This window comes from Plectrocnemia conspersa, unplaced genomic scaffold (assembly GCF_051122295.1).
Source record: "Plectrocnemia conspersa isolate PC_06_02 unplaced genomic scaffold, ASM5112229v1 ptg000002l, whole genome shotgun sequence".
NCBI classification, from domain to species: domain Eukaryota; kingdom Metazoa; phylum Arthropoda; class Insecta; order Trichoptera; family Polycentropodidae; genus Plectrocnemia; species Plectrocnemia conspersa.
Window position 1 is genome coordinate 2,068,231 of NW_028277166.1, and position 27,220 is coordinate 2,095,450.

The following is a 27,220-nucleotide window of genomic DNA, read 5'->3' on the forward strand; positions in this document are numbered from 1 at the left end:
TATTGATTAAACTTTTTAAATTTAGATGCAAAATTTGTAATTAAAATTTATTACCATAAATTTATTTTTTTATTAATAAAATATAGACTATGTATATTTTTTATCATATATAATTAGTATTATTAAAAAAATATTTTATACATTTTATCAAAATAGACTAAAATAAATAAAATAAATAAAATAAAAATCTTATTTTCTTTAACTTTTATGGCAATTAACTGTAGCAAAAATTTAGGCAACTAATGCATTTATGTAAATGTAATATATTTATGAACATTGCTATATAAACGACATAAAAAAATTATTGAATTATAATAAATCATAAGTCGCAAAAATAAAATCAATCAGCATGCGATATATAAACTGTTTTTAAACATCTAAGACAAAAAAGGGGCTTCTATGTATGATAAAATTGGACACCACCATGAGAAAACTTTCATGCAGATTAAAGCAAAGAGCCTGTTATTTATTTAATTTTTTATATGCTAAAATTCAGCATCATGGCATAAAACATAAATTTAAAAAATAAGTAATTAAAATATTAAAAGAAGACAGACACAACCATTGCTTCAAAGAAAAATATGTATTTACACAAATATTTCAAGATCACCGTAGACGGCAATTTCCAAATGTTCTAGTCGTAGTCTTTGCATGCAAGAACAGAGGATGCAATCGAGAACTTGAAACCACTGAAACGCTCGAATACTGAAGGTTTGTCAACTTTAAAGTATACAATTACATAAATACTTCTGCGATTTATCACAGTGCTTATATTTTGGGAGCGAGGAACAAGAATGGACAGTATTAATACTGAAGAAATTTTCGCTATATTTTTTTGAGCAGCAATTCATTGCATTGACTCATTAACCTATAAATGCATATAATAAAACTATGACATCATAAAGAGTGCGCATTCTAAAGTATTTTTTAAGTAGCGCGCATTTCTGAAGATAAAACCAAGCCTTTTTATCGATCTGCTTGAGTCTATTCAACGTGCATGCTGAATTTCTCAAACGTCACATGAATATCATTAGTAGATATAAGCCTGTCTAGAATATATCCACTGATAATCCAGAGCTGAAATTGCTTCAAAGATGTTTGGAGACAAAGATTTTTTTTAATATATCAAACATGATGATCTAACAAAAAAACATCAACAAGCATCTTTGTCTTTAAAAAAAAATATACACCCCTGACACGAAGGTCAGGAGATTGCCAAAAATAAAAGTAAAAAGTTAAACCTACGTGTTTTTTATATGTGTGGCAAAACATTAAAGTACAGTATTATTTATGAGAACCTCGGTATTGTCCCGTTAAAAACGGGACGCGTGCTCATCCCAGTTTCGTGGTACCCCTGCCGCCCCCGCCCCACTCAATATCGATTAGGCCTACCCCCGCGCCTACCCATTATGGACTATTATGGACAGCCGGGGTCGGAGTTCTCTTCGTGGGCCTTGTTTATGGCGAACATAACTTCCGGTGTCGTTGTACGGCCGCCGGAAATAAAAATTACCGCCGAGCCTAATCTGAAAGCCGTATAAATTACGCACATTAAAGGTAAAGGTAGGTGGCCTGGCCGATAATCTACGTACGGTTATTCGGGTCGGTCGAGTCGTTTAGGCTTGAAAGTATGGTTTAACTATATGCTTAAACTAGGCTACAGCTGTGCATAACCTTGTCTCGAGAGAAAATTAATTAGAGAGCAACGTATTGATGCTTCAGAGAGGGTTTTCACGGACTTTTAGAGATGCTCGAGATGACAATAGATGGAATTAGAATTTACACCGAAGAAATTTTTAATATATTTTCTAAAAGTATACCTTAAGATTCGTACATAATTATTTGTATATTTCATGACAAATTATCAATCTAACAATTAAACAATACATTCAACAAGTTGCATAAGATAAATATGTAATGCACTGAGCGCCAGAACTTTTCGAAATAAGTTTTCTTTCTAAGTCATCCAAAAGGAATACATATATGTAACAATTACAGCTCACGTGTGAAGTATAAAGGTTAAATTATATATTGATAATGTGAGAAATGAAAAAAAATACAAGCAAATCAGTCAAAATAACATTCATCGCTAGAAGAAAATAATGAAAATATTTAACAATAAGATAATGTCAGGTATCCAAAAACCAGGAAAACGAATCTATGAACAAATTAAAAAGTGCTAACAAATCATTCAAGGATCATGAATTGTGTTTTATTCAACCAGTTTGAATGAATGAGTAACAGACAAATAAAAATAATCTATACTTAATCACACAAATAAGATAAAACCAACGGATTGTGTATTTAAGATAAAATTAAAACTTTATGAACTTTATTATATATAAATTCCAAATATTATTCATATGATCTGAAACACAATAAGTGAAATTTTCACTATATACCGAGAACGTAAATTTGTTGAGTTGAACAATACATAAGAAATGTACATTTTTTTGTGAGGGTGTGTATCGATTTGAGGCATGTGTTACTTTCGACCCTTTGCATGCTCTGGCGGACAATGGAAATTGTTTTTTTCTTCAGGATGTATGCGAATAAATAAATATGAAGGGCGGAATAAGAATACATGTTTTTTGTAGAACATTTTTTTAGATTTTTCCCTCTTTGGTCAATAAAAACGTAGATGAACCATCAAATCAGAGCAATGTAGGTCACCCATTACTTACAGAAGTTCGCAATGAAAGTGAAATTGCAACCCAAACAGAAAGTTTAAATTCACATTTAACGGAGTTTTATTGATCATAGGATTTTGTTGCCGGTATAGGGTTTTCTTAAAGAATACATAAAGTTTCCTTTCTTAATCAAAATGTGTTTTATATACAAAAGATTTAATTAATAAACTAAAGCTTGGAGCAATATTTCGTATTTAATTTATATTATTATATAAGCAAGCTTATTTTAAACTAAACATGAAAACGAATCCTTTGAATTAAAATGAATATAAGCTGGATATCACAAGGAAGTGTCTTGAGACCAATACTCTAACTGTTATTCACATTAGAATGTCACAAAGTCAACATTTGCAGATAGATGAAACAGCAATTCTAGCAGTGAAAAAAATAAAGAATACTACTAAAAATGGAAAACAAACTTTAATGAATAAAAAACAGTTCATATAAACTTACATAAAAAACACCATCCCATATAAAAATACACTCCGATTCCTAAGTATGTCTACTAACACCAAACTACCGTAAAAACAACAAATAAAAAATAAATAAAAGTAGAGCTAAAAACAATATATACTTCTCTGAACTATCAATATACAACAAAATCAAGACACACTCAAATTATTTTGGACATATGTTTATCTAGATATTCCAAACAGAGCTTTATTCTAATTATTAAAATAATATAAAATAAAGTGCTACAAAATATTGCAAATACTCTGTGATATGTTAGGAACTACAACAGCACGTCAACATCAAGGCAGCTAATCTCCTCAATGTGGACAGTTTGTAAAGACGACTGAAGAGAACTAATTCTAGTGAACATAACTAGAACTTTATAAGTAAATGTGATTGTGTAGTATAACAAAAAAACTTTTGGAAGCCAATGGGTGAATATAGTATCTAAATAGAACATAAATTAATAAATTTAATGTGGGAATTTCAACCACCTGCACAGTTTGTTATAATTAACTTTACGATGATTCAAACTAATAAAAAAAAATTGTAAAGTATACACACAGTATATTCACACAGCAATGAAAGAGAGATCTTTTGACCAAAAATGTGCATCGTTAATTTCAAACATTGCACGAACCACTTAAACACCCATAAAAATCGCCAAAGAAACCACACTTTGTTTGGCAAACACCCGCGCTAAACAACCCTGCCTCTACCCTTCACACATTAATATTATTCTTTGACTATTTAATTACCGATTGCTGGAATGGCCATTTAAACTGTTTCTTAAGGCATGAACACATTTCAGGGAAGTGTCAAAAAAGCGATGCAATTGGCTCGCAAACATCCTCATCTGGGGTCTCGAATAGGCATTATAACATATATGACAATTGGCAGAGACAATGATAGCGGTATCTACATTTATATGTATATATGTGGTGATTTATACATATTTAAATAAAAATATTGTTAATAGCTTTTCTGGTGTATATTTAAAAAAAGTCACATCACTTCGCATTTAAAGCCCGAAAGTGGTGAATCCCGACGTGATTTAATACAAAAATAGAGTAAAATTAGTTTTTGATCATATAAACAACTTTTGATGTATAAAAATTATAAAAAAATTGTAAAAAATAATTATTAGAACCATATCAATATTTAATATTTTAAATAGAATAACAATTTCCTAAATAAAAAATATTAAAAATAATTATTTTAGTTCTAAAATCAGTAAAAAAAATTCCAATCAATATATATTTTTCGAATTTAGATTTGCGAATGTACCTTTTAAATGACAGTCGGTGTCTATTAAAATACGAAAGAATCAATACAATGGCTGAAAAGTTAGTAAAATGTATCTAGCTGATACTTAGATTAACCTAGAAGTAATCAGTGGCGTTGCCAAATTTGCAGCTGCTTAAATTATGAGCATTCTGCGTAATTCAATTCTTATAAAAAATATTATAAGTAATAACAAAATTTGTTTCCGCCTTAAGGAATTAATAAATAAACCACTTATGTATCCAAAATAGTGCATAAGCGTAAACACAGCTTACTCACGGCACTTCCTTTCAGAATACACTTCCTTCAAAAACTTTCACAAGACAGAACTTCTTTTTATATTTTTTTTCTTTCGTCTTTGAATATGAGAATTTAAACAAACTTTTACCAATCAAAGCTTCTATCGAGTCACAGATTTAAAAAAACAAGAAATCAACCTGATCTTCGAAGAACGCGTATCTGTAATATTGCACAAATCATACGTGATTTCGAAACTGTTAAATAATAAAAATTTATAATATTTTTAACAATGATTCGCACAAATATTTGTTTTCTTTTTTAACTTCATAAAGATGTTTGTATCAATTTTCATTTGAGTCCTTTGCATTACATGCAAATTCCCCCTGCGGAGATTTTCTCGACGCAATCTCTTATCCGGGGGTTAATTTTTTCACTGGCAGTGTTGCCAGCCTAACAGAGAGATAAGAGAGGGATGAAGCGTAATTACGAGGGGTTCTTTATTACACCGACTATGGCCGAAAACAATGTCGCCGGTCAAAGATCGTCCGAGACAAAGGTTCGGGGAACGCTTACCGGATGGTTATTAATCACTGCGAGACGCGCGCTTCTTCTCTCGGTTAATTAATTGAAACGGCGCGTTGATGAATTGTACTTTTCGAACACCCTATGGCGCGGAAGATCGATCGCCGCGAATTATTATACGTCCGCTTTAATTTGACAGTTTTGATTCTTGGGAATTCTTCGACGATTTTCGGTATTTTGAGGTGGGCTTAAATTGTGCCAGGCTTTCCAGGTACTATTGTTCCCAATTTCAAGGATTCTTCAAAGCCCTATGCTTAAGATTTATTAGGAATAAATTTGTTGAGATTGAGAGAACACGGTGTAATAGAAAAGTTTTTGAGAGGAATCGGTTAAACAAACCTATCAAGCAGCGCTTATACTCCTAAAACAAGTTAGGTTTATCTTGTAGATATATTGATGTTTTGTTAAAAACTTTAGTGAAAAAAGTGGCATTAACAAAACGTCCAGAACATAGGTTCAAAACACTTCAGATTTTTCTTAAAATATATTTTAATATTTTGAGGCTGAAGGGGTGTTACTTTGCAGTCAAAAATAAAAATAATCTGGCTACTGTTAATTTTAAAACATATATAATTCATCACACATAAAGAGAAAAGTAGATACCGCTTTTAGGCGATGGAGTTAAAATGGCAGGTCATGAAAGGCGGTATACATATATTTTGATATTTTTGTAGTATGTGTGTGAAAATATCACATAGTAACGCCTGTATACTATCATAAGACAGAACCAAGCCGTGTGAAAGTGGCGTATGTTCAACTTTAATTTCCGGTAAGTGTCGAACGTTAGAATGCATTTAGCATGGTCAGCATGCGAGCATGCGGACACTAGCAATGTCGTTCTTCTCGGAGCGTTATTTCCCTTCCGAACAAAGCTCCCGGATACCAACGGGTAGTAAAAGACACGAAAGTCAGTTTTTAGCATGTAAATCGTTTAAATATGGTAAGGACCTTATACTATGTTCACATCATATGCTTAAATTACAATTTAAAAAAGTAGAAAAAATCTAAGAAATAAATTAATAAAATATAGGTCCCCAAAATATTTTGTTAAAATCATATAATGTTTTACATATAACAAGAAGTACTTCGCTACTCTATAAATATATTTATATATCATTTTATTATCCTGTATTTATATTTTTTTTAATTCTCGTTAATAAATTCACAAAGTCATGAAACAGGATTGTAACATGTTAAAATTATTAAAATGCATGTAAAATTGCTATAAAATGTTCCCTTTAATCCCGTAACGCAATTCCCAAGTTGTTGAATTAAAAAAGGGTTAAAAATACGCGGACGTGTTGGAAACATAATAGCGTTTAAATATGCACAATACAATGCTCAGGTGTATTTCAATTTCCGTCAGCGAGTAAATCGACACGTGCGAAATTATTTATGCACATACCCATGTATGTATGTATGTAAAAGTCATGAAATAATAAATCGGTTGGCATGTTGAAATATCACACTTTCGCTCCACTTCCATCTGAATTAATGAGTTTAAATTCAATATGAATAGCAACCGGTAGTCAATTATTTTTAAAAAACGCACGGTTGAACCGTTAATTAATTATTTATTTTGTGCCTGCTAGAATTTTTCATGAAATACTTTAGATTGCAAAATCCATTGAAATTTATATGGTATTTTTAGGAACTTTAAACCATTTTAATACTGTATTTATAGGAACGCTATAGGGGGTTTTACTGTAGTACAGTAAAACCCCCTATAGCGTTCCCCCGTATAGCGTACTTTTTGTTACTGTTTGTCCCTTGACTTCGATAGACGTATTTTGTGACAGGCAAAACGCCAATCAATCAGCAATTAGTCAATCAGACATAATGAATACCCGCAAGTAAGTATTAACCACCAGACTGAAAATCTGGGGATCGGTGACATCTATATTATTAATTATAAATTATTATGTGCAATACAATTTAAAATCAATAAATGTCATTTCAGCTAAAAACAATTAAAAAATATTTTTTAAATGTGGAAATATGATAAATACTGTACTTCATAAATGACTTTTGTGTTTTAGATTTTCTAAGAAAATTATTTTTTGTCGGGATAAGCAAACAAATATGCGTATCCATTAACAGTTTCAAACCACTACATGAACAAATGTAAGGGTTGATGCATATTACGCATTCAATAGAATGACGACGTGAGTTAATTTTACGTATATTTACATAATTATTTTTGTTGTTGTTTATTTATTATTATTTAATATTGCATTTATAGTAAATAATAATAAAAAAAAACATCAGTAATTCTGTTAGTTTCATTGCTTTGATTTATTTTACTACTTTTTTGTATTAGTATGTTTTAATAATTTTTTTTAACACTTTTCAAATAATAAATTTTGTTATTTTACATAATAAATATACATTATTCGGCTTTTGCAGATTTTTTATATCAATACAGAGGCTTTCAATGTTTTTTTGAAAATTAATATGAAATATTTTTTGTTATGGTAATTTATTTCGTACTTTAAAAATAAATATTATTTAATTTTAATTGTACGTAAATTATAGCAATTATATTATATGTAAATATATAACTATCTGGGGTACCTCAAAATAGTTAAATATCGACTGCCGTACATGTACGGCGATACTCCTCAAAGTCTACCGTAACGCAGCCGATAAGTCAAAGAGTCATAAGATATGTATAAGACAATAGCAAAAAGTCTGGTTTTACCCAAAATCATAGACATTGTTTAGACAATCAAAGATCTAAAAGAACAAGAACAAAAATTTGCTGTACATAATCATTTACTTCTACCACCCTATGCATAACTACCGCCTTGATTTACACTTTCATTAAGCATAACTACATCGAATTGAACAAGCAAATTTTAAGAGAGCAATAAAAGCAGTCGCTTTTCTCTTGACTGTCGTGTTTATATTTATTTGTGTATAAATTGCATTGTTGATGGCAGTTTATTTGCGTTTCAATAATTAGATTTTTATATAATTAGTATATAAAATAAAGAGAAACAGTCAAAGAATACTGCCTTATAAATATTACGCAATATTGAGAGCTCATTATGTAGCGAAACAATTCAGCTTTGACTTACAGGCATAATCAAATTATCTAAAAACAATAATATTGAAATTTATATTTAAAAATAAACATAGTAGGTAAGGTTTTACCTGTGCTTTTAAATTAAAATTAATTACAATGCAACCTTTTGCCTATAATACGTTTCAGAGAGATCTATATATTGTACTAACAATATATAATTTAAAAAATGGTGTAGTTGAAGTGCCACATATATAATATTATTTCTGTGAAGAAACTTAGATAAATAATAGATCGAGTTAATTAAGAGGCACATTTTTTAGCTGCACATACATTAATAAAATCTGGTTTAATGGCTTCTTTTTGGCCGACTATCTTAAAATTAAGAAAGAAAAGCTAAACTTATAATGTTAAGAATTAAATGATGTTTTGTGGTAATTGATGGCTTTAAAAATTCTATGTGGCTATTGTGCAATCCTGAGTGTTCTACCAATTTCTAAGGTTCTATTAAATTAAATCATTATCCTATAATATAAATATGATTATCTATATTTTTTATAGATTTATTTCATATTAAATATTTGTAGAGTTTTATTTATTAAAAAGAAAAAAAAATATGCCATTTTGTCACTTGTAATAAATATTTATACCACACGATGAAAAAGTGACATATATCTACTTTTTTGAGTGTTTTTATATTTTTAAAAGTGCCAAGCCATTTGCTTGTAACGCTAACAGTAGAACCTAACATTGTATAGTGTCTCATCTACGTGGAAAGTTACGTAACATAAACTTAATTTGAATACTAAAGAGAATTTTATTATGGAGTCATTTTTTCAGTAAATAGTATCTCTCGGTCATGAAAAATACATAACATCCCATTCACCTCCGAGATGCATAGACCCTAAAAACAAAAGCGCCACATACACGACGCGCAGAAAAAAAATAAACTCAGATGCCCACACACGTTTAAATAAATAACGTTTCGCATTAAGCAGCCCGAAGCCGCGTATAAACTCGCGTTTAAATAATACACGAAGCGTCGCGAAGTTTTATGCGGTCGCCACCCAAAAAAGGGGGTAACTTTGGCCCCCGTTTTGAGGGCGCAGCCTCCGGGTAGTTTTGCCGAATCGTCACTTTGAGCGCGTTCCGACCTCCACTTTCAGACCAGTGGTTTTCAAATTTAAAGCGACAACGTTTTTCACGTTAATCAATTTTATGTTTTTATAAATCTGACGGGAAAATCTTTTTGCAATATGTAAAAATTTTATTTACAATTTTTTGTTTCTAATGAAAATTTTGTTAGTAATTATTTTTTGTACAACACTTTAGATCGTCATGAACAGTTTGTACATGTTAGTTACACGTGAAGTTTATGCATTGACTAAGAGCTGGACCAGGAGATGCGAAAGGATGTGAAGAGAGAAGCGGCGGCTTCTGCGATCTTCGATGGTCTGAAGTTGTGTTAGTGTCCCATTGGTTGAAATTTGTATAAACTTAGTTAGTCCAAGTTGAAGGGCTCTTAATGCTATAATGCCTTGCACTCCAAAGTGTGTGTTTAAGTGTAAATGTTAATAAAAGTGTCTGAGAAAGATACTCTTCGCGTTCCTACATATATATTTTGTTTTTTGTCCCTTTCAGTGGAATGGCCAATTATAAAAGGATAGCAAATTTTGAAACTGATTTCCTTAAGCCGCTAGAGCAGATTACGAACGGTCGTTTGGATTTAAATTTTAAATGCACGTGTTATCCTTGCTTTTGATTCTTAGCTGATACTTTGACTTAATCTGCAAAAATATTTTCTCACGGCAGTGTCCTATTATTACAAGGAAGTCCATTCATTTGAAACCCGTCTCTGAATATCAAATAGCAAAACTACCTATGTTACCAGTGTTTATAATCCAATAGCATTATATTAGGGATGCCCAGAAAAAAGGACGTTTTTTTGATAAAAGTATTTTTCCAATAACAAATTTATTTTAAAATATTACTTTACAAAATAATATTTATTAACAGATACAAGCTTCTTCAATCAATCAGGCAATTTTTAGTTTTTAATTCAACATTTGAAAAAATCTGACTGTGAGTTAAAATATTCAGAAAGAACGGTTTTACCTTCACTAATACTGATAAAATTTTTACCATCGAAATAATGTTGTAGAGACTTAAAATAATGTTAATCTGATGGTGCTAAATTAGAAACATATGGAGGGTAAGCAACAATTTTCCACCGAGAGCTTTAATTTTTTCTCGCGTGATACTCGCAATATGAGGCAAGCGCGTCGCCTTGTTCTCGTCGCTGAGTGCGTGTGGAACTCAGACGCCTTTCCAGTATTTTTAAACTCCTTTGAATGCTACTTCTAACCTTGTCTTCAAAAGAAAAAATCCTGTTCCTTTAAACCATTTTTTAAATTGACGAACTAGTAAAACTAAACCATAGACGGCATAAATGTTTTTGTATTTTTTTTGTGAAATTCATACATCAAGTGCGTAAAAACACCTTACTGGGAACAAAATCTTCCATTGAAACTTGGGCTGTTTTTTTTATGTTGTTATATTCGTAGCGCACTCTTCAAATGTTATTACAAACAATGCAAAAAAAAAGACGCCACCCCCAACAACAAATAAGTCACATCTGAGGGTCAAAATTATTCAGTATGAAAACCTCCTTTTGGGACGGATATTATAGGTTTTTACTCAGTATAAAAACACTTAATATTTGGATTCTTACGTTTTTTACGACTTTTGCCAGTTTTTAGACTAGTCGATTTAATCCCTTAAATGGAAAAATAGTTTAATTGATGAACCTGATAGAAGATTATTTTTTTTAGCCGCATTGGTCATGACTTTTAATAAAAATTAATCCATACGCTACTCGCATATACCTAGATTTCAAATTAATCTAACTTCATTCTGTGCCTCAGTCTTTAACTTTCAAGCAAAAGGGACATCTCATGACTCAAGGGAGAAACCCTAATATTGACGTCTCTTTCTAACTAATAAATATTGACGAAAGAGAGAAAAAGTTAGTCTCGTCGCTCTTGACCAGCGTAATTGAAAGACGGCGTCCGTATTTCGATTCCAGGAAGGTTCTGGATGAATTCTTGTATTGGCGAGCAACACAGGACAGCAGGGGGTTGAAAAGAAAAATCGGACGCATTTCACGGTACGCCACGTGTCGACGGCCCGGGGGACTTTTCATTTGCTGGGTCGAGTCGACGCGAACCGGAAAACCCTTTTTCGCGCAAACGACACGGAAAACGAAATGCGGAAATACGACAAACGTTCGATGATGCAACGAGCGCTATATACAATTACATATATACATATATATGTTCTCAAAAAGTGGCTCACAAGTGCTTAAGAAGCATTTTGAGGGGCGCTAAAATGTTCATGTGGATTGAAACATTAGTTCAGAAAAAAATATTTCTTTGGAAGATTATTAACTTAGATTTCTCCAACAATCTTGTTAGATTTTTTACGAGTTACTTAAATTGCCGTTTTCAGTATGTGAGCTATGGTTGCTTCGATGAATATTTTGCTTAATGTGGCGTACCACAAGGATCCATTCTAGGTCCTCTGCTTTTTTTGCTCATGCGGAAATCAAGAACATACGATAACTAATAATAGAATTTAATATTTTAGACTTGCACTTAATTCTAAAAATAACACCTATAAAAAAACTTATTTTCAGTTTAAAATGAGCTATAAATTTATATAAATAATATGTATTGCCTAGTGATAAAATATGCTAACGAGCATTTGTAGACTATAATTTATTTATGCGATCAATTGACGCAGTGGTCAACAGCTAGGGATTAATTACGGGCGGTAAATTGCTGGCGGTGAATTGCAGGCGATAACTTCTCCAAACCCCGTGTCGTATATGTATATATGTGAAATGTTAAGTAAAATTTTTTTGCATAATGACTATCACAACGCAATTAAAAAACCTTTCAAATCACAATAGTCAGATTTGAATGAAATAATTGGAATAAAATAAAATAGAAATGCTTATATCGCCACTGAAAGTCAAGTGATTTTTTTTAATACATCGGTGCACGTTTATTCTATATTGTATTGAGAGTAAAGCTACAAAATACTTGTTTTAAACATATGTTTTAGGTTAAAATTAATTAGAGTTACCACTTTGCTCCTATCATTTTAATACATATGCTACTAAAATCTCACTTTTCCAGAACAGTAAGTAGTCATAAATTTGTTGTAAATGAAAGCTACACTCAAAGATATCTAGTGACTCGACCATTTTAAGGACTATATTGAGCTTATATAAATTTATTTATAAAAATAAAAAAAAATGTTTAATTTTAAAATGATTGCCAGTAAATTTTCAATTCTACATCGATATTTAATTTATAAAATGCAACTCACATAGTATAAAATTAAGAAAATGTAGAGAAACCTTACTAGTAGTAATTGATCATACTTATAATACACGATATAATTTTTTATATAAATATTTATATTCATCCGTGAAATAGGGAAAATCAAGGAAAATGTTAATGATGGATCAGCATTACAATTATTTAAGATAATTTTGATTAGAAAACCCAGGTATTTCCAATATTAGTCACCTACTAATACTATTGCTTTATCGTGTGAATTAATCAACTAGGGTTTTGTACTGGTGTCTTACTATAAATAATATTATCCACATATATTAAATATAGTATAAAAAAATACAGGGCGACACCATTGTAACATGTTCCGTAACTAGACTTAATTAATAAATAAGAATTTTAGTCTAATTTTTGCAGACGAATCACTACAGTGGTTGTTGATTGTGTTTACTTCGTTGTAATACACAATAATATATAGAAAAAAATATGAAATTTTTTACGTATAGAATAGATGTTAAAAAAATATTTAAATATATATCTTAAGCAATTATTTGTCGAGCACGCCAAAAGTCTTTTCTGAAAGTAGGCAAATTTCGCGTTATCAGTCCGTTTTCTGAAGAGTCTCGAAAACTTGCCTTGGTGAAACTTGGGTGTCGCCCTAATTGAGAATTGAAAACGAAAGAGAAAACTTTTTCGAGAGCATCTATCAATCGATCTGCGTACGAATATATAGGATGATATAACGTATATTTAAATAAAAAATATATTTAGATTCAAGAGATATGCGATTTTTGTGTAATAGTGGGCTTTTAATAAAAAAATCATTAGATAATGAGAAAACGTACCTGTGAGTGCCCTGCGGGTCGCGCTCGACGAGATCTCCGGGAAAACCTTGCCAGGAGGGCGCAGCCCCCGGGGAGTAGTGCCCCCATCGGCACGCGCACCTGTAACCACCCCTCCGCAGACCGTAGCCTTCGTCAGCGATACACTGCAAGAAAAAAGGCAAATATTTGACTTTCGAGAGGTGGAAATGTTGACGAAAAATAATTGCGTTTAATAGGCGCCCCTAAAGTCGGCCGCCTCGACCCGGCGCATATTTTATACATCAACCGCAATTTTTTATAAGATAATATTCTCTCGAGTTTATGAGGCGTACGTTTTTATTTCCGTAATTGTTTAATGTCATCCGTTTTTTTTAAAGATATCTAACTATTTATTAACAGGTAAATAAAATAAATTAACAGTAGTACTAATGGGTTTTTAAGAAGTAAAGAAGATAATGCTTTAATAAGTGAAAATATAATGATACTGTGGAGGTTATTGCCCTGAGTGAATTACAAATTTTAACACGGCCAGGCTGATGAATTATATTTTAACATATAATAAATAGATAGCTGCACGTTAAAGTACACATATGTAGGTAACGACTGGATGTAGCCCAGGAATATTTTTTCAGCCGGCCAGACAAATCCAGGTGCCGCAAAGTATGCACTCAACGTCTAGAGACGCAGCCCCAGCACTGACCAACGGCAACGGCAGAGCGTCCAAACGCCCCAGACACACGCACGGAATTTTCGCTCCACGACAGGGCTCTTCTGAATATATATATATATATATATATATATATATATATATATATATATATATATATATATATATATATATATATATATATATATATATATATATATATATATATATATATATATATATATATATATATATATATATATATATATAAAATTATCGATTTAAAGATAATCTAATCAATTAATTTTGAATAAAAAATAACCATATGGAGTTAGCAGATTAATTAAATTAAATCCGAGCGATGTGTTGATAGATGACAAAATTTTAAACATTGAGTTATTTTTATATATTGAGCTATATTAAATAATAACTGTAAGTGTTTACTATTGCTCTAGTAACATCCTGCAAGTTATCGTCGGATGTAGCTGTACACGAATCGGAAATACAAAACGACGAGACTAACGACGCATCCCATCGCAGGGAAGAGGGTATTTCCTGGCAGTGTACCATGTAAACTAATCTCTATGTCAGACTAAATGTTTATATTAATCTAGAATTATCTTATTTGCATAGTAATATAGTACTTACATCGTCTTTATTTATATAACAATAATAAAATAAAACTTTTCGTTGGTATGCTAATAGCGAAGCATGTTCAGCATAATAGACCGGTAGTATAAATCTGTGATTAATACCTGAAAATATGGGTACGAATCCTATGCAGACAATAATATTTTTAATTTATATATCCTGTCTAAAAAATCAGAATTAGTGATTATTATATAGTTATAATTCAGACCGATCATCACAGATTCAGTTGTTCCTGATTTAACTAAATAAAATCAAACCATGCATAGTGACATTGAAAGTTGTAATCATAATTTATAATTATTAAAATACATGTCATTGATTTACAGACTTTGCTCTCAGTCTGGTGTCTAACTACTACATGTTGTTGACTGTGTTTACATCGTCGTAACGCATAGATAAGTTTATGTAAGTAATATGATCGTGTTTTCTAATTGAATTTACTGTCGGTCTTTTGTAATATTTCTCTTTTGAGACGCTTGTGTCAGATCGTATATATCTTGCCTCTCCAAAAGTTTTTGGATAGATTGGTATATAATTTCTAAGTTAGTTTTCGAAAACTAGAGAAAGGCGCGGTCGCGTGACTTCTTTATGACATTTTCTTAACTTGTTAGCGGTGTGCTTTTAATGTATTGTATTTACTGTCACTTTTTTGCTTGTGATAAACAGAAATAAAGTACTATAAGTAATAAATATTAATACAACAATTTTTTTATTTATTAATTTAATTAAATATGCTTGAACAACATTTGAGTATATTTTAATAATAAAAAAAACATTTATAATATATATATATCAATATATGAAAAGTCTACTAGTAGTATAATAAATTGCATTAAGTTTACTTTTTACATGTGTTTTTTGCAAGCACATTGTAACATTCTACTAGAAATAATGCATTCATACAAAAATGCTTTTAAAATAATTAGAGAAAGTTAGTTTTGAATTCGAATTTGTCATCATGACTCGAACCCTTAGCCTCTGGGTTACCAGTCTTGACCTTACGGACTACGCTTGTCTGACCTTATATGTGAATGATAATATAAAAAATGAATAAGTGAGTACAATTACCCAATTATTTAATAAAGATGATTAAAAAGCACACATTCGCAAGTGATGTGCTAAATTTAAACTTTTGTGTACTAAGTAGTATTATAAATAATATTTATTCACAAATAAACTAAATCTACACATTTTTATTGTTAAGCCCTCAAATATGTAAAAGCTTCAAATTTTATTTAATATTAATAATGATTAAAAACTATTTAAAAGTGTGCCTGAATATTGCGTTATATATGCGATATATGTTTTAGTTAGCTTTTAGTAACAAATAAATATTTTGTACCTACTATATATATTAATATTTTAAAATGTACGAAACACAATGCCCAATATTGATTATAACCTAATAAATAATCAAATTACTTTGCAGGCATAAATTTCAATAAGTAAAAATATATAAATATTGAGTTGTAAGTTACACTAATAAAATCAAAGATTTTAATTACTACTTAATTTTGGTAAATCTGTAAGCAGATACTACATGAATAGATATTATTAAAAATCAAACTTTTTTATCTTTACAAAAAACACGATAAATTGCGTATTTATTTAGCACAAATATTATATGTATTTCAATAGTTTATTTTTTTTACATAAAGTCATTTTTAATTAGTTAAATCCCGCCATTATCTATTGGCCTTCTTACACACATTCACTAATCTCTAACATATCTCAAAAATATTTCAAAAAAATTGCCCTTAAATGACAGTGGCATGTTACCAAAAAAAAACAATTTATTTAAGTACATTTAAAATTTGATTTGATATGAAAAATGGCATTAAGTTTTATATACGCTATTTTGCATCATTATTTAATTTAACTACATAGTGATTCACACATAACACAAGTCAAGAGACACGGCAAACGCGCGTCTGAAATAACGCAAACAGTGCTATGGAGCTGCCAGCTGTTGATAAGTACGCCTGCATTATCGCGATCCTCTGTGTATACATATAACGCGGCACAACCCAAAATACACACACTCGACGCTCGGACTACTACTTCGCTCCACTAACTTAAGCACCACTTTACTGATGCAACTAACGATTCACTTAATACGACTTGCCAAAGATAACTACGGATCAGCATTATTTCTATTTTTTTAATAATTTTGTGGATTTGAAGTCATAAACCAAGGAGTAAGCGTCGTTTATTGCGCATCCTTTCCACACAAAGGGTAGTTTTATGGATATTTTCGTGTGAATAGCATCTCAGAACATAAGTGGTGCGTGAAATATTTCCAAATAATACGCAATTATTTAACCCAAGATCTCTCTTCGCATTGTTAGCCTTATTACTTTCGAGATGTGATGTTATATGTTTCGTAATAGTCTCTAAATTGTTACGAATAGTGCAGGTGGTTGACACCTCCACTATATAATATTGTTTATACAACTTTAATTTATTTATACATGTGCATTGTTGGTTAAGTGTTAGGCCATCGACATTCGTTTACAAAAAATAAATATAAATGTTAGTAGTTGGTTTGTCGGTTAAAACAGCCATCCAGTAACAGAATTTCAGCTATAATTTGATGGCATTTCGGCACAGGTGTCGTTCACGAGCAAGTCCTAATGGCGCCAGAACGTGTCGAAATGCCTCACGGCCCTAATGCGGCCCCGACGTATAAATGGCTCAACAGAGCTTTCATGCCCAAAGCTCCCGCGTGGGTGTGTACGGTAGGTATTTTTTCGGTTGGATTTTTCCAGGTGACCCTTTTATCGTTATGGCGGCGCATAATGATCGTGTAGCACGCGATGCTGACATGCGATTTGCAAGTTTTCGTATCCTAAACTTAACGTCATTGAGCATTGAATTTAGGCGTCTTTATCCCCGAATAATATGTTCATAGGATAGGTATTGAGAGAAAAGTTAAATCATAATATTTGCGTTTCCATACAAAAAAATAATAAAATAAATAATTACAGATATTACAATAGAACACAATTGATTCTAAACCATATCTAAAATGATGCCAGTACTTTGCAATACTACTCATTGTTAATTTGTATGTGTATTTTTTCGGTGGTGTGAAACCCAAAAATCAATAGTTAACGAAAACACAAAATGCACATTTAGCAGGGGTTTCTGGGTGAGGCAATATTTCATAGCTTAACTCAATCGTACGATATGTTGTGTATTGTCGTGCTACAGAATTAAACCTTTTGACTAAATAGTGCGAGGGCAAGACGTTGCGTTTTGCCGAACTTTTTTTTACTCAGCAAAGACTAGCAGAAATATAATTCAGCCTAATTTATAAAAATGCTTAAATTTTAAATTCATTACGCAGATCGCTTTTCATCGTTGTCAAAATTTTAATTTCTGAAAGTAAACGAAAGACAACTGCCCAGAAAGATCACGAGTAAAAATCGTCGAAAAAATTGGTGAAAGGCAAACTGTTCGGTTAAAAAAAACTATTTTCCAAAGATTCTTTTAACCCTTTCCGCTCGTATGGTGCGTGAGACGCACCAGTACTTGGGTCTATATTACTCGTCAGGCGCGTCAGACGCACCATTTCAATTAATGAAATATGACGTCGATTTTTGAGTATTTCCTGTGCATGTTTTGAATGGCGTTTTTGCAGTGTTGTAGACAAGAGTTTCAAGAGTCATACCTTATCAAAAAAATATCATTTTTACCTGAATCAAGCCGGGGAGAGCTTATTTATCGGGATAAGTCGGGGTTTTTTTGATGACTAAATTTAACGGCAGATTTGCCGTAGCTTCTCCCAAAGGCAACAGTTGACGATCGCCTTTCGGTTGACACGCGTCGGTGACGTTTTTATTACCTATTCTGTTTTCGACAGTGGCTCGGTTGTCCGTAATTTGTGTCTAAGTGAAACTATATATAGTGACTGATAATTTTGTTTAATTACTTATTTTGTAATTTTATTGTGAAGTTATTGTAAAGTTATTTTTTAAATATTATTGTGAAAAAATAGTGCTATGGCTAAATATAGTGATTGTGAAGATATATTTTGTAATGATAGTGTATAATCGTATATTGGGCGACAGTCAAATGGGCGATTCAAAATGGGCGACAGACAAACGGGCGATGGTCTTTTGGGCGATATAATAATAATGCATTACAAATAAATGTGATGCAAATCATGATCTTATAATTAATTAAATAATTAACGTAATTAAATACATACGAAAATATAAGTAATATTTTTTAGAAAAGAATTAAAAGATGAAAACATTATTCGGTCTAAATAAAATATAATATACCTACATAAGATATATGTATATGTATATTTACTTATCATTTGTGCATATTTAATCATAAAATTAATCACTTTAACAGTTTGATTTTTTTATTCAAGAATCTAAGAGAGTTACTCGATATCATAAAACACTTTACAGTCGGTAATTTTACTTTTTAATTAACTTTTTAATTAATAAATACCTACCAAAAAAATGTTTACAGTGGGACCTTACGCGAATTTTTTTTATGTTTTGAGCCTTGGAAACTACTGTGAGAACAAACTTTTGGAATTCCCAAAAATCGCATATTTTACAGTTATCTATTTTAAATTAGATAGGATTGTTATATTAAAATATAATAACACAGAACTAGCGCTGATAAGTGTTTATCGTGGATTTCGCCCTTTACGCGATTTTTTTATATTTTGAGACTTTTAAATTACTGTGAGAACAATCTTTTGGAATTTCCAAAAATCGCATACTTTACCGTTATCTATTTTAAACTGGATAGGGTAGTCATATATAAATATAATAACCCAGAACTAGCGCTGATAAGTGCTTATCGCAGATTTTACCCTTTACGCGATTTTTTTATATTTTGAGAATTATAAATTACTGTGATAACAAACTTTTGGAATTTTCAATATAATTTTTTGTTTTAACCCTTTATAGGACATATATTTTTGTTTTATTTACATTTTTTAAAAATGAATTAATATCTTATTTGTCGTTTTAGGCTGCAATATTCTAAATTAAGTCAACTTTATATTGAATGGTAAACTGACCTACCAATGTACGTTATCACGGGTGCTCTTGTAACATTAGGTTCATTATTAAAAAAAAAAACATAGGAAAAATAAACCTTAATTTTGGTGGTATATACATGTACCACTTTGTTCAAGGTGTCCTATAAATAGTTAATGTATATTTTATTAATATTTACAATAAAATAAGGCGTGCAAGTTTTTTTTAATTTCTGTCGCCCAATAAACCATCGCCCAATTGACCGTCGTCGTCGTATAAAATTACAAACAAATACATATTTACCATACAGCTATTTATTAATAAAAGTTTTGTCTATTTTTAATTAAGAAATATATAAAATAATATGACACTAACTGCAACGTTCCATTTGCCCTTCGATGGGGCGATGAGAATAATATTAGTTTATATAAATATAGATATCTTGTGGGTTTCTTTAATTATGGAAAAAACGTACAATTTGTAATTCTGCGAGCGATGTAAGCTGGCTTCGTTCGCAGGTAGATATATCTAAACCTAAAACCGAGCGGCATATTGTTATTTGTGTATATTTATGGTTTAAACATTTTTCGGTCCCATAAATATTTTAAAAAGGGTCGTCACCCTATTGTGTTAATTTATTGTTATGGATTGCCAACCAATGGTACTTGAGAGAACAAAAAAAATTAAAATGTTATTTAGAGAAATGCAAGTATTTGTTCTGATTTCTTCGTTTTTGGTATTAGTTTATTCATAGTTATGCTCTACATATATAATTTTAATTTTTAAAAAGAATTTAACATTTTTCATTTTTCCCGAGCTGGCGACATACCTAGTACGAAAACAATTACGAGTGCAAAGGGTTAAGCGCAAAAGATTTTTTTTCAAGATGGGGTAATAAGTAATTAAAATTGTAGAATCCTTAGCGGATGAATTTTACATCTAAAGAGACGATTAAAAAAATCGTAAATTTCATTGTCACTGTCCTGATCATTATTGCAAATGTCTTCCTTGGGAAATGATTAAAATGTCCTAAGTAAGGGATTTCCGAAAGTCTCTGACCCATTTTCAGTTATTAAGTCGGATTGGGAGAGAATTGTCGAGGGTTTCTAATTCTCTTTGTTACCTCTCAAAGTGCATATTCTATGGATTCTGTAGCAGAAAGATATCCTCGGACTGCTAACTATTTCACAATGTAATTAAACAAAAATAACAAGATGAATATAAAATATAAATATTTTAAAGCAACGGTATATGATACTTTCTAAGCACTAAAAAAAGAGCTTAGCAAACTTTTTTCTTCATCCTAGATTTTCACAGATATCAAGCCGGCCGACCCTTGGGGTCGTGGCTGAAAGCCCCTAAAAGTTCCCTCGGTCGCCACAATCAAGATGAGACAACAGATGCTGTAAACGGCGACCGTAATGAGAACGCGAACCCGTTTGTAAACCCCGTTCCAGACGAGTGTCAGGGAATCCGGTCAACGCTAAGTCAGATATTTCCTGCCGCAGAGGGGATTTAATTTAACTTTGCCCCGATCGCGCTTATCCCGGGATTAAAGGGGCGCCTGCTCTGCCCCCGCTGAGGGCATTTTCGGGTGAAGGTGAATGTTTTTTTGAGAAATTAATAATAAAAAAGGCGAAACTCTTTAAGAAACGGTAGGCTTAAGTAATAATTCGGAGGGTATTTGGTGTGAATAGTTTATCGCGAACATTGAAATTATTTTTATGGCAATAAGTATTAGTTATGTTGAATCAAGTGTATTTAAAAGAAGTCCTTGAATTTGTATTCAATGAAATTTTAACGCCTACTGATTTTTTGTGTATTTTCAAACACTTAATAAACTGCTTAAATTTATCCGATACAATAACCTACTGAGGATCCTTCGATACCGTCATTTATTAAATATTCTGCTCTAAAATTTATATGAAAATTTGACAGTTATGAAACGTCCATTTGGTGTTCAAACCCAAACATTTCTAAAACTAATTATAGCTTTAGAACTTTCATTAGGTCAAGTCCAAAATACAAACTAAGACAACTCATCTCTCAGGGGAAAATAAGCGGAAGAATAAGTACAGACAGACATTGCATCTCACATATTGCTCCACAATTTATCTGCATTTCGATATTACACTATGTTTTAAAAATACGATAGCTATCCTTAGCATTATTACTATGGACTTCTAATATAAGAGGGCTGATCAAAGTATATTCAAACCGAATTTTGATCAATAGGAGAGCGCAAAAAAAATCAATTATCCCTTCTCAGAAGGCAAAAATTCACGTCAAAAGCAATAAAATCGTGTCGGCGCCGTCACAGTGGGAACGCTCGGTAACGAGCGTTCCCACTGCGACGGTGACGGCACGATTTTATTGCTTTTGGCGTGGATTTTTGACTTCTGAGAAGGGATAATTGTTTTTTTGCGCTCTCCTATTGGTCAAAATTCGGTTTAGATGTACTTTATTCGATTTTGACTCTAAATATTATTATAAAATAAACGCATTTTCACTGTAATGACACGATTTCATGACTGGAAATTCATTATATGGCAACACTGAGCAACAAAAAAAACAGATAAATATTATAAGTAGTTATTTTTTAATGCCTAATTAAAATATTACGCATAAAATATGTCGCAACGGTAGCTAATTTGTATATTTATTTGTAGCATAGATTTCGCACCTATTATTATTTATTCAAGAGTTAAAAAATATATAAAATGCCATTTTTGTCATGAGACCCGGAATCATTGTTTTCTTAGGGCCCGGGTAGAATGTGCTTTAAAAATGTCAAGAAAAAATTAATAAATTGCTTCGATTTGATATCAGCAGATTTTTTAAAAATCTGAACGAACTTCCCCAATAAAAAAATAAGACTGGGAGCGATTGAAATTTATTTTTTTACTTAGAAAGATACATTTGAAAGTGTTAAATGATGAAAGGAAAAAATCACATATGTGCCAAAGAAGTTAAAAGCAGGAAACAAATTGAATTTAGGAATGGCTTGGGTACACTAGAAGCACTAATCTACATTCAAATGCTATTTTAGAGATGCCACGAAGTTCGTAAAACTGTTATATAATACATTTGAGAAAGCATTCTTAAAGGCTTATTCTCAAAAATCTGTATAGGAATTAATCAGGAATAATAAATATAAACCAGTTTTTACAATTTAAAGCTAGTCTCGCAAACAAGCATAACTTACATCTTCAGATCAAATTTAATGTGTAAAGTGCAATGTCTGATAAGTGCTATTATATTAATGGGAAACCTGGACTTTAAATATTAAAATAATACAATCGATTAGAAGCATTTGAAATGTGGCGTTATAGAAGTATCCTAAAAGTTTCATGAACTAAGAGAGTCTCTTATGACTCAGTTCTTCTCAAGATAGGATGTGATCAAAAACTGTTTTTAAGCATCAAACGAAATAACATGAAGTACTTCTAATACATAATCTGAGGTCAAAAATATGAATTTTTCATAACTAAAAATGGATTGAAAGAAAGAGGATGTCGCTGTTGCGAAATATATACACCTTTAGCAGCAGAAGAAGTGTTTCGATCAGCAAAGGACCGTAAGGATTATTTATAACAAATCAATAAGGTGGTTGCCAACGTCTGTAATCGATCGTTACAACAGAATAAAAATAATTAATTTTAAACTTGATTTTGAACTTATGTTTGAGTGATCACTGGTATTTATGACGCAATATAAACATTGCTCTAAATTATTCAGTAGCTCTTCTTTAAAATCAAGAATCCGTACTCGAAATAATCGATCATTTATATTTATATAAGCACTAAAAAAATAATTTTGTAACGCGCGTGTTTTATTGTTTCAATAATAGCCATTAACTAATTAACTAATTATTTCTAATTAAAAAAAATAAATATATTATATTTACCGTTGTCGTTTCAGCATCGCATCTATGTGGTCCACCGAACAATTCAGCTAAAGCTGGCTCACACTGATCAAGATGAAGAGGAATAAAAATAGCTGCAGCAGCTCTAAAAATAAAATAAACAAGACAGTTAGAAACAATTTTAAATGTTACGTAAAGGAAAACAGTTTACCATAATGAGTCGTTAGAAACGTAAATTGTTATAAAACAAACAAAAGAAACCATTAATATAATAAATACGTTTTTTAAAAACAAGATTTATGCCATTAAATAGAGCACTAAAAAATCAATAGTATCAAACCTCAACCACTAAAAAAACTTTTATGAGAGTTTTACTATTCAAATAAATCATAAATGTGAGCCATTTCCTTTCTAAGACGCCCTATGGTTATTCAAAACATACAAATCTAAGCCGAAGCAAATAGGAAACGTTTTGCGAGGGTTCTTTGATAAGTTTAACATTTTTTTTATATAAAACTAGCATCACTATAGTTAATAAACATATACATATAATACGTATTTTTGACTTAAAAAATATGATAAATCGGATACGTTTTAGGTATCCTGCGGAAGTACATCTGTCGAATTAAGCAAAATAGCTAGAAACATTAACGGTAAAAACTGCATCATTTAGCACTTCATCAAGAACTTCCGTCTCCAAAAAGGATAGTGATGTCTTGAGCCTGATGCGATCTTGGAAGGAGGGCGTGGGCCCAACGACCTTCCACTTCATCAAGAACTGACTTGAAACGCAAGTTTCTGCTACATTGACCACCAAAAAAGCAGCCGCTTCCCTCTTCACGTCCACCTTGCTCCAGCTACGATTTCTGGAATCCAGAGTTTAACATGATTTTTGTTAAACATGACAGCTAATTTTTGCACAATATTAATAATTTATAACAGTGTTATATAAAAATAAATACCCCGAAACGCATATCAAATCCGTGTTTTATTTATTTTATTCCGGTCTGTTATTAGTAATCACATAAATTTTGCGTGTATATGTTTTTGTACACTGACTATTGATAGTAAATATAAAGTATATCTGCTGGTATTTTCACAAACCAAGTCATTTACGGTAAGTTTATATGTTTAAATATTATCAAATAAAATTGTGGATATATGTTGTTTATTTTATTATACATGCACTTAAATATTAATATGAATGAAACAATTAAAGAGATATTAGAAATTAGCTATAAACAACTACAACATATAAAATTTTAAAATTTATAAATAAAATTAAAACCGCCAAGTAAAAGTAGATATGAAAACATGACAAAAATTCAGATAATCAAAATATAGGCAACGAAAACTCAAATATTGCCTGTAACTATTCTACCGAAATATAAATATTTACTACTTATTATAGAGTAATCTAAGAAATTATATCTAAACTCTCAAAAAAAGCTTTGCTTCACTATAATTTCAGACAATGACGGTGCCATTAAAATTTCATTATCTTATCTTTAACATTTAAGACTCAAATGATTAAAAAGAGTGGGTGCTATTTGATGTTGTCTAAAATTTGATATTGTAGCAACTCTTACAGAACATAAGTCAAGAGACACGCCACACGCGAGTCTGAAATTCCGCGGGCCTATCAGTCGTCGCGTCGAGAAGTACGCCAGCATTCTTACAATCCCCTTCAACGTAGCTTACTGCGGCTTACACTACGGTGAATATAATGCCTGAAATACACTCTCTGGAAGTTGTCCTCACTGGAACTCGAGTAAGCGACCACACTGCCGCAAATTTCATATGCCATCCGGACGGCGGCTTTTGTCACGTACAGCTGACATATTTGCACGCGATCGAAAAATGTGCCAAATAATCGCAATTTTTAAATTGTCATAATATTAAAATTACGCTACTGATAATTATAAAAGTTTGTGTGAGCCCTCACTAATACAATATCAAAATCTTTGTCGGCTTTTGCAAAATGCCATAAGGCATAAAAGTAATACTTCAGAATACGAACACCACATCTGTTGCCATCGATTCTAAATAAGAATTCGTTATAGTGTGACATTTATATAAGCCGATCTAGAAAAATACAAAAGGATATTCGAAACGATTTTTTAAATAAAAAAAAGTACCACTTATTATTTTTTACTTATTTAATTTTATATGAAAAAAAATATAATAACGATATCTGTTAGAAGAATATACTATCAAAAATATAATTAATCCTTTTTGGTGCCCTAAAATATTCGAAGAAGTCAGTAAGAGTCTGTTGAAGTCCCCGATAAGCATGTGGTATTATAACTTGGTCACTATGCAGCGCTCGACATGCGTGTTAACCATAGAACGCGTACGCGCATACTGAAATTGAACCGAGTAGCTCGTTCTATCTCAGTTTGCGACGCACCATATCATTATCTCTCTCTCTCTTGTCACTTAACACGCGAGAGAGCGAAAGGGGAAGTATCTCACAGCTCGCGCTCGAAAGAGCAGCTCCGACTTCGGTCCGTTTGCCGACAATGTTCGGAAGCGCTCGAAGCTGGCAAAGTTGACTGAATTATCCCCACTTTACTTCCCATTCTCGATAACTTCCGAGAGATTTTAGGGCGGGCAGAACCGAACTCGACCGAAGTAACCCACTATATTCTCCGTCCTTGGCCAACCTTGGCCAACTTTTAGAGAGTGTAGTGCAAGCATAACACAACACAAAACCCGACTAGATACACTTGAGTTCACTAAGCCTCAACGCTCGGACTACTACTTCGCTCCACGACATGCACTTAAGAACAAGTACTGAACAAATATCTAATATCAAAGACCTGTATATTGTAAAATATTAGATAGCAAATTGATTCAAGTGCTTTACAAAAAATAAATGTTATTGCAATCTTTCTCTTTGTCACCATCAACGCGAAGAGCTCAATAACGTTAAGATTCGTTAACAATATAAAATAATACAACAAACATTTTATTCAGATTACCTTTCACCAAATTCTCTGCCTACCATTAATTTTGCTAAACGACGAAAAAAAGTCTCTTCACACGCTTTGCAATATTACTATACATATATATTTTTCATCAACCCCCTAGCACTCGACTAAATTCGCTGCGGATTTATATCCGCCCTGTAGTGTCTCCTCTCCCTCTTTTCACCGAGGAGGCCATAGGTGGCGTTTATGTTTTCGTTGTCGAAAAAAGTTGGTGCTCGCCAAATCCGAGCCGACCGAATTTATGGTCTCGGGTCGTCTCGGCGCAAATTCGACCCTGGAGGGCGTCGCGCCGAACGTGCGCCTCCGCCCCCCGGTCGGCGGAAGCCTTTACAACGGGGATGAATAAACAGCGCGGAACTGCCCTGCGAACGGAGCGTTCCGGTACCGGGAATTTTGAACAATTTGACTCTATTTGTATGGGCGGATGATTTATACGGGCCGTTTCTGCCCTAAATGCGTGTCTCGTAAAAAACGAATGAGCCGGCGAGGGGCGTTTGATAAGTTGCGGAAATATTTACATTGAGATTTATTTAAAATCTGGTGAATGCACAAGCTAGCGGGACCAACTTCAGAACCGAGGTGCCACAAAATAATATC

General features: G+C 31.9%; 1 protein-coding gene across 4 annotated transcripts in view; it reads right to left on the reverse strand.

Moving 5' to 3' along the window:
* smog (G-protein coupled receptor 158 smog) overlaps window positions 1-27,220 on the reverse strand; it is a 148,708-nt gene that overhangs the window by 74,511 nt on the left and 46,977 nt on the right. For all 4 annotated transcript variants that reach the window (XM_088181306.1, XM_088181304.1, XM_088181305.1 and 1 more), the window contains exons 5-6: window positions 23,673-23,775; window positions 13,481-13,623 (exon numbers count right to left, since the gene is read on the reverse strand). In XM_088181306.1, the coding sequence (XP_088037432.1) occupies window positions 13,481-13,623; window positions 23,673-23,775 (246 nt within the window). The remainder of the gene's footprint in view (window positions 1-13,480; window positions 13,624-23,672; window positions 23,776-27,220) is intronic.